General features: G+C 32.4%; 3 protein-coding genes across 5 annotated transcripts; 1 reads left to right on the top strand and 2 right to left on the bottom strand.

Annotated features, from left to right (window-relative positions):
- The first annotated feature begins 1,414 nt into the window (after nt 1-1,414).
- Nucleotides 1,415-5,806, top strand: LOC108219377 (protein NOI4). The gene is made up of 3 exons (XM_017392794.2): nt 1,415-1,574; nt 2,627-2,809; nt 5,521-5,806. The coding sequence occupies exons 1-3, from the start codon at nt 1,416-1,418 to the stop codon at nt 5,563-5,565; spliced, it is 387 nt and encodes a 128-aa protein (XP_017248283.2). The 5' UTR covers nt 1,415; the 3' UTR covers nt 5,566-5,806.
- Nucleotides 5,807-6,800: 994 nt separating this feature from the next.
- Nucleotides 6,801-9,075, bottom strand: LOC108217874 (transmembrane emp24 domain-containing protein p24beta2). Of its 2 annotated transcripts, none has more exons than XM_017390769.2 (5): nt 8,938-9,075; nt 8,417-8,629; nt 7,582-7,771; nt 7,376-7,483; nt 6,801-7,112 (listed from the first exon to the last, which is right to left on the bottom strand). In XM_017390769.2, exons 2-5 carry the CDS (start codon nt 8,627-8,629, stop codon nt 6,979-6,981), a joined length of 645 nt encoding a protein of 214 aa, XP_017246258.1. In that variant the 5' UTR covers nt 8,938-9,075; the 3' UTR covers nt 6,801-6,978. The 2 variants fall into 2 exon arrangements, with proteins under 2 accessions (XP_017246258.1, XP_017246257.1); XM_017390768.2 differs by lacking the exon at nt 8,938-9,075 and adding an exon at nt 8,770-8,925.
- Nucleotides 9,076-10,066: 991 nt separating this feature from the next.
- On the bottom strand, nt 10,067-12,197 carry LOC108217873 (transmembrane emp24 domain-containing protein p24beta2). Of its 2 annotated transcripts, none has more exons than XM_017390766.2 (5): nt 12,050-12,197; nt 11,529-11,741; nt 10,797-10,986; nt 10,591-10,698; nt 10,067-10,319 (listed from the first exon to the last, which is right to left on the bottom strand). In XM_017390766.2, exons 2-5 carry the CDS (start codon nt 11,739-11,741, stop codon nt 10,186-10,188), a joined length of 645 nt encoding a protein of 214 aa, XP_017246255.2. In that variant the 5' UTR covers nt 12,050-12,197; the 3' UTR covers nt 10,067-10,185. The 2 variants fall into 2 exon arrangements, with proteins under 2 accessions (XP_017246255.2, XP_017246256.2); XM_017390767.2 differs by lacking the exon at nt 12,050-12,197 and adding an exon at nt 11,886-12,026 and having other exon boundaries at nt 10,071-10,319.
- Between the last annotated feature and the right edge of the window lie 1,603 nt (nt 12,198-13,800).

Below are 13,800 nucleotides of genomic sequence, written 5' to 3'. Positions count from 1 at the left end.
TAGACCTAATCGGTTGAGTTATTGATTTCGGATTAATTAGAAATTGGAGAATAATCGGAAGGGTTAATTAGAGTGAAAAATCAAATATATTTTAGTATTAAAATATAGAATAATGTTTAGCTATTGTTGTATTAATTATTCATTAATAAATATATATTTTTTATATCGTAAATTTTAAAATATTCATATTTAAAGTAATACAATATTTAATTTTAATAAATTATTATATATATTTCGATTAATAAAAATTTATAAGGAATAATTGAATTATAATAATTGAATTGGTTAGCCATCTTATAGGAGATTATTAGATATTAGTCTATTAAATTGGGTATTGGGTATTTCAGAGTACTTTAAAAATTCTGTCCTATTTCTGTGAATTAAAATTTGCATGAATAATTTCATTTCATTCCTGCATATTTTATGGATTCCTAACAATTTTATACACATTCATCTTCACTGAACACATTCATCATGTTTATTCCATCAGGTCAGTCACCGATCATTTGCAGTTTGCACCGTCCCATACTATAAAATACGAGAAAAAGAAAAGCCTTTTCTTGTTATAATTTTTTTTTATCTAGAAAATTTTTATGACTTTATTCGGAATAGTTTACAAAAGTTTATCCCTGTACAATCGATTAATTTCGAGTTTAACTAAATTTAAATTGATTTCAAGTTTTATCATTTAAATGGACTGCTCAGGATATTTTTGTCACAATTGTCAAAATACAGGTGGATTTCGTTTCAAAAAAATTTCCTCACTTAGTATTAAATAAAAGTAATAATTCGAGAATTTTATGTTTTTATTGATTTATTTCCTCCATCTTAAATTAGACACAACATATTAATTTTATACTTTTTTATAAACTTTTTATAAATAAAAATTTTTATATTTAATTTTTATTTATAAGAAAATAAGTTATATAATACGCTGTTTCGACAAAAAAAAGTTATATAATACGCATTTGAATATTTGATGAGCTTAAATTATATATCTAAAATCAGAATTTCGTCTATGATGAACAGGAGTGTATGTATTGTCCTCACTTTCTAAAAATTACAACTACCGAAGTTGTAACTTTTGCTTTTCTTTTCAACTTCCCAGAAATGATGCAAAATTATTCGAAACAAAAAGAGGAATATAATGGGTGTTGCAATCAATCAAAAACTCCAATAATTAATGACTAAACCCCGCATTCTAATTTGTTTGTTGGCCTAACATCACAGTACATCAACTTGTTCTCATTTATTATGTTGAAATCGAAATAACAGGAAAAAAATGGAATAATTACAGTGTAGATGTAGAGGTTCTAAAAGTGGATGCCTGCTTTATTTTAAATATTTTTTATTTAATTATTATAATAATTTTCATTACATAAGTCTTTTTCCTAAAACTAAAATCTTTGTAATAAATGAGACGCCTACAGATACATACACATTATACATACATTCTTATTACACGTCTCTCCATTACTCTCTCATCACTTTCCCTTTTGTTGTTCTTTGCTACTGCGTTTAGTCATTTTATCTTCCCAACAAAACCCATCTTTCTCATCCTCAGATTCATGTCGGTATGCCATCAATCTACTTCCCTGCTTTTACTATACAATCTTTGTTTCTTTTTTTCAAGAACCCTTTTTTTGATCTCTTTTTGCTGTTTGTGATGTTGAAATTCATGGTTTTTGAACTTTTTGTAGTAAAGTTGTGATCTTTTGTATGATTGTGTACTGATTGACATGTCTCTGATCTTGTTCTTGCGTGCTTGTGATTTTGCTTTGAGGGTTGTTTTGATTGATGTTTTTATGATTGCTTGCTTTGATTTCACATTCTTGATCAGTAATTTGTTGATTGAATTGAGTGTGTTTAGTCCTTTTTTTAAGGGATTGCTTTTTCCGGGTGTAGTTCGAAGTTTGTTTGAATGTGTACGAGCTTGTTGCAATTTTTTTTTGATGAATTGGGTGTTTTTGATGCCTAGATTACTACTTAGAGTTTACGAGGTATCTGTTCTGGATTGTCTTGCTTCCGGTAAGGCTTGGAGTGTTATAGCCTAGTGGATGCCCCTATTTTGCTTATCAGGGGATGTTGAGGGTTCAAGTCTTTTTGAATTCCACAAGGCTGTGTTAGTATCAAAATTTCTGCAATTGACTATTTCTAAAAAAAATAAAGAATCAGTGATCTTCATTTGTAGTTAATTTGTTAGCTCCACAGCCTATTATATAGTTTCGCTTATCATTATTGTCCTTGGTGGTCATTTAACCAGTGAAGGTTTCAGATTTTAAAATTCTTTTTTTGGAAATCACATCTTTCATTTTTTTTTCCCCATTATTTTTGAATAATACATAACTATTTGCCATCCAAATTTAACAAAACAGTATTTCTAGACTCAAACAGCAGTTTAAATACATGAAAGATCAAGGTGAATTGATGATTTTTGCATAAACTTAAGTAATAAACAGGCAGTCTCTAAAACAAGAATTGGTTCATATTGATGACTCTGTCTATGCAGTTATATACTTATATATCTGAGTTCAAATTCTTTTAGAAAGATCCATTTGTTAGGTTTGCTTCTGAAATAATTTTCTCTGTAACTTACATGTTTTAGATTATCTTCTTTGTTTGCTAGGAGAAGGGTGCCCCATTGCCTAAGTTTGGTGAATGGGATGTGAATGATCCTGCTTCAGCTGAGGGATTTACTGTTATATTTAACAAGGCCAGAGATGAAAAGAAGACTGGTGGAAAGCCTGAATCTCCCTCAAAAGCAGATCCTAACACGAAGTATGCAGTAGATCCTATGAAGCCTCAGGCTGTAAGTTTTCTCGCCTCTCCCCTTAACCTGGCTCACATACCACACTCACAGTGAAGTTTAATTAATCCTTTTTCTATGGTGGATGAATATAAATGGAATTTTAATAGTAAGTACTTCTATTATATATTAGTGTAGAGAAACTAATGTCTATATACTATATACACTTGGTTTATATGCAGGGTCTAGCTTTATAGGTATTTATTTATGATAATATCTATTAAAATTATCTATTTTAGCCCAATTGGCCCTAGATTTTCCTTATTAATACTTAATGCAGGATAATTGTGTTCTATATACATGTTAACCCTACTATCACCAAGCTGGTCCTGGTCCTCTCTAAGTCTTAATTTTGGAGGGAAGACGAATTCAGGACTGGCTGCCAGGAGAGGATGAGAGGTTCACGACCGTTTTTAAGGTCCTATACTTCTATTGTACCCATCTACCTATGTTCACAAAGAAAAGATAAAAACTCAAATAATCAACCGATTTATTCCCTAGATACTCATTATGATATATCTCTATAGTGAAGATTACAAGTCTCTTTTAAGGTCCTATACTCCTATTGTACCCATCTACCTATATTTACAAAGAAACGGTAAAAACTCAAATAATGAACTAATTTATTCCCAAGATACTGTAACCAGATCTTATACTACTATCCTATGGTGAAGATTACAAGTCTCTGCATCCAAAGGCTTAGCCACCTATCTTAATCCTAACTAGCTTCCGCCAACTGTGGAAACATTTAAATACTCCTAATATATTCAAATCGCTAAATTAACTGACTAAACGACATCTATTTATATGTACCTGATTTTAAGCTGAATAAAAAATGTTACCCTAGAAGCTACCGAAGAGCTTCAGCACCCCCTCCCCTTAAAGAAATGGTGCACTTGATATGCATCATTACTTGTTACATTTTAGTTCGAGTTCGACTCTTGCATATAGAATTAGAAAATATGTGTGTGGGCATTAGACACATGGATTTGAAAATATTCAAGGAGAACTAAAAATTCGGGCCGATTAAAAACACACTAGAAACAAGTTTGTTGGTAGAGATTTCCGTAGAAAATGAAAATAGGGAATGCTATAGATTACTTTTCCGGTAAACCCTGAAAAGGATGAATCTAATATTATAATTCCTCTGTAGATTTACCTACTTCTAAAAACAAAGTTCACACCACTTTGCCAAGGACTTGCATCCTTTACATTTCTTTTTTCAAGTATGATGAAAATTCCGCTGTATTGTCAGAATAGCTTATAGCTTTTGTCAACAACAAAAGGTTATTATTCTTTTTGAATGCTCATGCTCTCGATTTCATTAGAAATATCCTAAATTAGCTATCGATTCCTGAAGAAAGAAAAATATAATATAAGGACTTACATCTTGAAAGAATTAAATAAATATATCTTTTGGTTTGGAAGCCTAGTATAAAAATTGAGCAATTAGAATAAATACTTTTCCTGGCCGAGGATCATAAAATGGAAGTTACTCTGGGTCAACTAAGAAGTGAGAGAAAAGAAACGAGTTCAACAGTAACTACGGTGTTAAGAACCCTTCTTTTCCTTTTAAAACTTTTCTGTAGAGAAGATTTAGATCAACAATTTCAGGTGAACTTTTGTCCAAAATTACTAATTTCTCTGCTTCAAATGGCTTGATGTAGTATGGGAATATCAACAAGTGCCTATTTGAGGTTCAGATACCATTTTACATAATATGGCATCATTATTTTTGTGGCATAATAAAGAAATATATAGGAATGTGCATTATGTGTATGTTTGTGTGTTTCTGTATAAAAGATGTGTAACATAGAGAAAACATATTTGCGATTGCAATGCCTTCAGTAAAGTAACTCTCGAGGTGAATATCATATTTATGAAACCCAACCCAGCACCCACACTTGGAAAAAGTAATTTATGAATCAAAAACTACGAAGTACATCAGGTGGACCAAACAAGAATAGAACAAGCACGCATTTAATCGGTCCTTAGTTTTTATTGATATGTAATATCTATCTTAAAATTGGCTGCAACTTGCGAAATGGCAATCAAACATCATCTGCTAAATAAGTTTAAGAATTAGTACATGGATAATTTACAAATGATGCTTGAACTTTAGTGTATAATAATGGGTCCGATTTTGTAATAAATAGTACTATGGTTTTGTGAGATGGGAAAAATCCTATGAATGCATTTTTAATCATGTTCCCGGAGTTATTATATGAATGTTTTAAAATTCATGTAGATAGATAGTGTTGTGACTCAAAAGGTCATAGCTGTTCCTCCCTAAAACCAACTGTATTTTGGTACAGAAGAAATTATTATATATCCAAAAAGATTCTGCTGACCTGGCTTGTGATTGAAACTGCACTTGCTTTTAGTTGTTCTACTAGTTCAATTTTTGTATTCTCACGACTGTTTGTTACTTTAACTGGATGTCAGAAATTAAGGTAAAAGGACCCTGATCTATTGTTGTGAATAGGTATGTATTCTCATTGCTCAGTTAACCCTGCAGAAGATATGCTATCTCGTATCCTCTGTATTGTTTGTGACACTCTTATGAGGTGCGCTATTATACAAACTGTGCCGATATGCAGCATTGTATAATTGCCCTAGTAGCTACTCTATTTAGTAACAACTTGTTTGTTTTTCCTTTAGCTGTAGACACCTGTCTGTTCATAGTTGACTTAATAGACTTCACTGATGTGCAGAAGAAGTGGTTTTGCTGCGTTAATACCCCACGCGCAGAATCTTGATCAGACGGAGAGCTCGTGCAATAGGAGCTGTAAAGTGGTAATGGGCACTAGTGGAATCCAAATTTGTGTGTCATAAGATTTCATTTGTTGGGGAAAAAAGATGATGGAAGATCGATAATACTTTAAAGTATACTAGTTTTGCGGGTTTCTAAGCTAAGCCCTTGTTTGTCTCTGCCTTGTAAATTATCTGGTCACTGCCTGTACTTGTTTTCAGATATAACACATGAAATTATGTGATTTATTGAGTGTGCATGTGCTTAACTATTTTTGACTCAAAAAACAAGTACATTTGTGTTTGGTTGAGTACATAGGGAGCAAATTGTAGAGGCCATCAATTCCCAATGCAGAGTCCATGTTAGTACATTTTAAATTAATTAACAAAATTAATGCTTTTTTTTTTTAAAGTCTAAAAGAACCATGTGGTTGATTAGCAAAAAGCAAGGTGACCACACGCAATGTGTTTCTTCTTATATGAACACTTCATCTTATATGAACAGTATGAACAAAACTTCCAACAAAGTTTATAGTGGGTTGGTTAAATATGCTGCTTCTTATATGAACAGTTCAATTTCAATGAACAAAACTTTCAACAAAGTTTATAATGGTTTGGTTAACAAATGTTGTAGCAGGCTTTTCCAACAATATCATAATTAAAAAAAGGAAAAATATTCACTGTATTTTAAGAAATTTTAATATCGGAGTATAAAAAATATTTGTCATTCAAAATTTTCTCACAACATTTGTTAGCCTTTACCTTTTATATTGTTTTTCTTTTCCAATTAAAGTGGTTGTTCTTCCGCTTGGATGGAATCGGGTCTAAAACGTTTCGATTTTGTATTAAACGGGTGATCAAATGTTTTCGAAAATTAAACGGATTGTTAAGTGAATTAAAAGGTCACAAACGGAATAAGTTCGACTTGATAATTTTTTAATTTTAAAATATTGATATTCTTTAGTATCTACCTTCATCTGAGAAAGCTCCGGCCACATTATAATTATATTATAAAGTTGAAAACGTATATTTCAAAATCCTGCTTATGCGCTTTCCGTTTAAGCGTTTAAGAAGCTTAGAACTGTAACACGGCCGGTTAGCAATATACTCGACAGAATAAAAAAAATGTTTTCTCCCACACCACTTTGCAACACTTTCTTTCACTGGTCAAGCTACCTCAAATGCTAACATTTCACGCTGGAAAGGTTCAAGTTCAAAAAAATATCGACTAATAACAAATATATATCGCTCAATAATAATTTATTATGAAACTAATGCAGAGAATGCAGGGATGCCGGAGGTGAATGTAATTCCCCAGAGGACTAGAGAAGCGACAATTTCAATTATGTCATCACCACATATGTATGTTTCATTCCTCTGCCTATAACTTTGTTTTATAACTTACAAGAGAACATGAAATGTTAGAAACCGGACATTTCCAGCCTCCTTTTGAAAAGACGACGTAGAAGATAAACTTGGAGACCGCTGGCACTGACAAGAGCTGCTGATTCGAAGACGGCTTTGTAGATTGCTCTCTTGCCCATTTTCTCGTTCACTGCATTTTTACAATTTCAAAACCACAGTTTAACTATTTGAGAAAAGAAACAGGACTTCAGTCATAACAAAATTTCTCTAAAATTTGGAAATGCACATCATTAAGAGTTTAATGTTCGGCTAAACCTTAAAAACCTGGCAAATTTTCACTAAAATTCATTATTATGGGGTTGTACGGTTGGAAAGATCAAAACATCATGAAGATAGTAGAAGAAGCATAAGATCTCAAAACACAAGCTAGTCATAACTGTATTTTAACATTACCTATGGCCTGGCGACTAGTCTGAGCCCATAGCCAATGCTGTTCATATTGAACGTTGTACAAAGCATCTTGTAACTTAGCTATTGATTCCAAGAGAGGCTTGAAATGCTCTGTACATAAGCAATTTTGCAAAGAAATTTAAAAAAGATCAGATCTATATAAGAAAACACGAAGCAAATTAAGGCAACATTTTCATAAAGCCTGTTACCATCTTTTGCGTGCTCCTGATCAAAATGAAAGAAATAACTTGAATGGACATCAAAGTCTATGGTCTCGTAAAAAGGCGACTTGTTAGTGAAGCAGAAGCGGTAGACTCCTTCTTTATTAGCCACAAACTCAAACATCTCGCTCGTCTTGTCACGGAAATCACGAATCTGCTCACCAGCTGGCCCTGTAACCTGTTGAGACCAAAACACGTGGTTTCTGTATCCAGTTCACTTCAACAAACAAATCACTATAAATGTTTTAATGTATGATTCGTAAGCCAAACTTGAAAATAGATGCTTGCAAATAGTTGCAATTACATATTATATTTTGCGTACTTAATCAAAAGGAATGAACATTTTGAATAGACAAGCAAGTGAAGATTTGATGCTTCGATGATAGCCTAGTAGGAAGACTCTCCTTCCCCTTCCCCTTTTGTCCAAGGATTACATTGATACGCAACACATTAGTACAAAATACTCATATGTGGAAGCTTTGCAGCCAAAACATATCAATAATAATAAAAAAAAAGACTGCACAGAAGAGGTCCCAATTTCGGATATCACTACAACAATGTTCTCGACTTTCTCAATGTTCAAAATTTTTTATTTTTTTTAAATTCTCAATGTTCAAAATTAAAAACACTTGTATCGGTGGAATAGAAAGAAACCCCAAATATTAGGCCACATTAGAATTCTCAATTTCTCTGTCAAAAATATTCTTTCAGTTTCAGTCATAAACCTTAAAGTCTGGTGACCAAACATCAAACAACACATCACAAAAGGGTTATGCTATGCATTCAAGAACTATGAAGCAAGAGATCTCAGAGTTGAACTCACAACAAGATCAGCGCCAGAACTCATGGACTGCCGCCATCCATGAACCTTAACAACGACGAAAGAAGCGCGAACAGTAGCTCCATGTTCAGCTTTATGTGACAGGCACTCCTGTTTCTCCAGCATAATTCTCAGTCCAACCACTCCTCCCATTATTTCCGACAAAACCATCACAATTACAGCCACCACAGCAATCTGCTCCACCATTCTCCCCATCTGATCATCAAATTAACAGCCAAATCGATTAAATTCTACCCAATTTTCTTATATTCAAAATGTAACACAATCACCATGAATCGAAAATATAAGTGCACAGACAGCACAATGCAAACAAAGATTGAAAGAAAAATTCATACCTTGTAGCAACAAGTTCCCTTACAATTCAGGGGAGAAAAATCAAAAACCACAAATATCTAAACAAAAAATTAATTGAAGAACAAGAAAAATGTAACCGAATAATAATCAAAGATTTTGAGTATCAGTGAATAATAATCTCGCAATAAAAGAGATTATAATATCTATACCTTTTCGAGATTTTATAGCGAGGATATATGAGTTGTCTGAAACTCTTGATTTCTAAATTTTCCAAAAAATAAAAGTTGGTAATCCACCTACGAATATGCCCGCACGGATTGTGTGTAGGGTCTTGTTTTTAAGGTTCGTAGATTTTGCTGACTACCTGTCCTTCATTAATATCTCTGTCTTTTTCTTTTTATTTTCAGCTCACTGACATCACTCTCTACCAATATCCTATCTATAATCAAATTCATTATTATCCCTATTTAAATCTTCAACAAAACTTCTAAATTAATGAATTTTTATTATTAACCCAAATTATTCTCTTCATTTCATATTTTCCTATATTTAAAATTACTTTCTTACTAAAAAAATCTGGTTTGTCAAAAAAAAATCCTGAATAAACAGTTAACCGATTATTTTATTTTAGATTATCAATTTAAAAACAAAAGAAATTTAAAATGATAAAGATTGTACCATTAAAACTAGCACCCGAAAAGATTGCATACACATCTATTAAGCATAATTTTTTTAGAAAATTAAGTAAACAATTTAATAAAAGATACAAATTTTATTATGGGGGTGTTTGGGAACGGGGCTTGTGGGCTTAAAAGCATGGAAGCCCATTTTTTGTTTTTTACTGTGTGTTTGGGTAGTGATTTGGAGCGCTTATAAATGGTAAAAGAAATCAAGAAAAAGAAGCTATGTGGGCGGGAACTAGACTTCTGGGCTTAAAATCCTGAAAGTCAACTTCTTCTTTTCTGCTGTGTGTTTGGCAAAGGATACGAAGCACTTAAAATAAGTAAAAGAAGTTAAGAAAAAAAGCTATGAAATGGAGCTTTTTTTGGGACTCCGGCTTTTTTCAGCTTCCTATTGTTCTAAACCCGTGATATTCTGCTACCTATTATTTTTGTTTATTTTATATTCATGCCATCTCCTTCATGTTATCTCATGTAAATATGAGGTGATTGAATATAATTTTTTTTATTTAAACTTTTGTTTTCAATTTTATGAAATACTCAAATGTATTAATATTATATATTAACTTTGAATAAATTTTTAAACACACTTATAAATCACTTAAATAGTTAAATGTGAGACCTTTTTCTATATAATATAATCTAATATTTTTATCAACTTTTCTCAATTTATTTCGTAAATATCAAATAATTATATTACAATATTACAAAACTATACCAATCTTTCATTCCTCTGCCTATAACTTTGTTTTTTAACTTACAAGAGAACATGAAACGTTAGAAACCGGACATTTCCAGCCTCCTGTTGAAAAGACGACGTAGAAGATAAACTTGGAGACCGCTGGCACTGACAAGAGCTGCTGATTCGAAGACTGCTTTGTAGATTGCCCTCTTGCCCATTTTCTCGTTCACTGCATTTTTACAATTTCAAAACCACAGTTTAACTATTTGAGAAAAGAAACAGGACTTCAATCCTAACAAAATATCTCTAAAATTTGAAAATGCACATCATCACGAGTTTAATGTTCGGCCAAACCTTAAAAATCTGGCAAATTTTCACTAAAATTCATTATTATGGGGTTGTACGGTTAATGGTTGGAAAGATCAAAACATCATTAAGATAGTAGAAGAAGCATAAGATCTGAAAACACAAGCTAGTCATCACTGTATTTTAAGATATACCTATAGCCTGGCGACTAGTCTGAGCCCCTAGCCAATGCTGTTCATATTGAATGTTGTACAAAGCATCTCGTAACTTAGCTATTGATTCCAAGAGAGGCTTGAAATGCTCTGTACATAAGCGATTTTGAAAAGAAAAATAAAAAAGATCAGATCTATATAAGAAAACACGAAGCAAATTAAGGCAACATTTTCATAAAGCCTCTTACCATCTTTTGCGTGCTCCTGATCAAAATGAAAGAAATAACTTGAATGGACATCAAAGTCTATGGTCTCGTAAAAAGGCGACTTGTTAGTGAAGCAGAAGCGGTAGACTCCTTCTTTATTAGCCACAAACTCAAACATCTCGCTCGTCTTGTCACGGAAATCACGAATCTGCTCACCAGATGGCCCTGTGACCTGTTGAGACCAAAACACTTGGTTTTTGTATCCAGTTCACTTCAACAACAAATCACTATAAATGTTTTAATGAATGAATCAAATGCTTGCAATTACATATTATATTTTGCGTACTTAATCAAAGGAATGAACATTTTGAATAGACAAGCAAGTGAAGATTTGATGATTCGATGATAGCCTAGTAGCAAGACTCCTTCCCCTTCCCCTTTTGTCCAAGGATTATGGATATCCTCAGTGCATTAATCAGTACCACATTAGTGCAACAAAAAAAGGGCTACACGAGAGATTTCCCCATTTTGGATATCATTAAAACAATCAGGCTCTCGACTTTCTCAAAATCAAAATTAAAAACACTTGTATCGGTGGAATTGAAAGAAACCCTAAATATGAGGCCATATTAGATTTCTCAATTCTATGTCAGAATTGTTCTTTCAGTTTTAGTCATAAATCTTAAAGTCTGGTGACCAAACATCAAACAACACATCACAAAAGGGTTATGCATTCAAGTACTATGAAACTCGAGATCTCAGAGTTGAACTCACAACAAGATCAGCGCCAGAACTCATGGACTGCCGCCATCCATGAACCTTAACAACGACGAAAGAAGCGCGAACAGTAGCTCCATGGTCAGCCTTATGTGACAAGCACTCCTGTTTCTCCAGCATAATTCTCAGTCCAACCACTCCTCCCATTATTTCCGACAAAACCATCACAATTACAGCCACCACAGCAATCTGCTCCACCATTCTCCCCATCTGATCATCAAATTAACAGCCAAATCGATTAAATTCTACCCAATTCTCTTATATTCAAAATGTAACACAATCAACATGAATCGAAAATATAAGTGCAGACAGGCAGCATCATATAAACAAAGATCGAAAAAAATAAATTCATACCTTGTAGCAACAAGTTTCCTTACAATTCAGGGGAGAAAAATCAAAAAACACAAATATCTAAACAAATAATTAATTGAAGAACAAGATAAATGTAACCGAATAAAATCAAAGATTTTGAGTATCAGTAAATAATAATCTCGCAATAAAAGAGATAATATCTATACCTTTTCGAGATTTTATAGCGGGGATATATGAGTGAAGAGTTGTCTGAAACTCTGAATTTCTGAAATCACCAAAAAATAAAAATTGGAAAATCCACCTACAAATATGCCCGCACGGATTGTGTGTCGGGGTCCTGTTTTTAAGGTTCGTAGATTTTGCCGACTACCTGTCCTTTATTAATATCTTTTGTTTTTTTCTTTTTATTTTCAGCTCACTGACATCCCTCTTATACTTTTTAGACCAATATTTGTTATCAAATTTATTATTATCTCTATTTAATCCATCAACAACACTTTTAAATTAACGAATTTTTATTTTTAAGTTTCTTCATTTCAGTTTTCTTTCCCGTCAATCAAAAATCATTTTTTGCTATTTATAAACTATAAATTATTAAAAATGTGTTATTAAATATTTTGAACCAAAAATCAGTTGAAACAAGATTTAATTAATTTATTGAATAATTAAAAACTTAATCACATCAATGAATTACGGAACATGAATTTAATCAATAGATTAATCACAGTAAGTCATACTTTTATAATAATAATTTAGAAACAACTGATATACATCTCGAATATCTTTATGTGAATCAAGTAAAAGATAATTTAAAACTATAAAGGATTGAACTATTAAATCTAGTATCCGAAAAGATTGCCCATGGTGCATAGATATCTATTAAGCATAATTATTTTTAAAATTTAAGTAAGCGATTTAATAAAGGTAAAATTTTATTTTATTTGAAAAAAAATACAAATTTTACTATCACAGATAATGATTATAGAATTACAAAACATTTGAGGACTTGATAGCTGTTTCTATGACCATCACTCCATGCCCTTGAACTTGAAATGACTGTCTTGTTGTGGGCCCCCTCTGCACTTATCGCCGGAGCCGTCGTCGCAGCATGCAACCTCTCCGGTGGGCTCCCGGTCCTTCTCGCCGTCGGGCGGAGAAACGCCGGAGCAGTGATCTTTGCATAATTGCGATACTTCTTCTTCGTTTACCTGTTCCTCAGCTTTCTCCACTTGTTCGAAGCTGTAACATATGTTGTTCTCGGACTCGTTTGTTGCCATTGATATGTGATTATGGTGGTGGTATTTTTAGTGTTTTGTTTTTTGCATCCTCGTCTGTGTGCAATTTTTTATATTCGACGGGGAGGACGGTTTAAAATCGGCTATGTGACAGGTGGTGCTTTGCTTGTTCTACGTGCCTCCCGCATAAGATTAACACGTGGAGGCAATGATGTGTGCACTTATAATGATGATGTGTGACTTTTTATGATTAAAATCTAATCATAAATTTTATAAATTATATAATATGAAATATAAAATTTAAATTATTAAAAAGATATATGTATTTTATTTTAAAATATGATTTACAGGTTTTTTTTTAATTTTCAGATGATAATTGGGGTCGTTTGGGTGCGTTTAAATAAGTACATCTTGATTAAAATAAAGAAGCGAATGAAGTTAAAACTTATAAATGATAAGGTGTTTGGAAAAAAATAAAATCATAAAACAAAAATTAGTATTTTTAATTTTTTATAAGTATTTCTTGACTTGTTACGTAAACGGTACGAATAAGTGTTTTTAACTTACATATCTGAAAGCTGGGTTTTTAAACCCGACCAAACACCACTAATACACACATATAATGTGCGTAAAGAATTTATTAATGGGTGTTTTGGCATAGTTTAAAATAAACAGGTTCGGGTTTCTATTAGCACTTTAAACTGCTTGTACAGTTGTTGGTA

The sequence above is a fragment of the Daucus carota genome, chromosome 4 (genome assembly GCF_001625215.2).
Source record: "Daucus carota subsp. sativus chromosome 4, DH1 v3.0, whole genome shotgun sequence".
Classification (NCBI taxonomy): domain Eukaryota; kingdom Viridiplantae; phylum Streptophyta; class Magnoliopsida; order Apiales; family Apiaceae; genus Daucus; species Daucus carota.
Note: the sequence above shows the minus strand (reverse complement) of the source record. Positions and strands in the feature narration are given on the sequence as shown.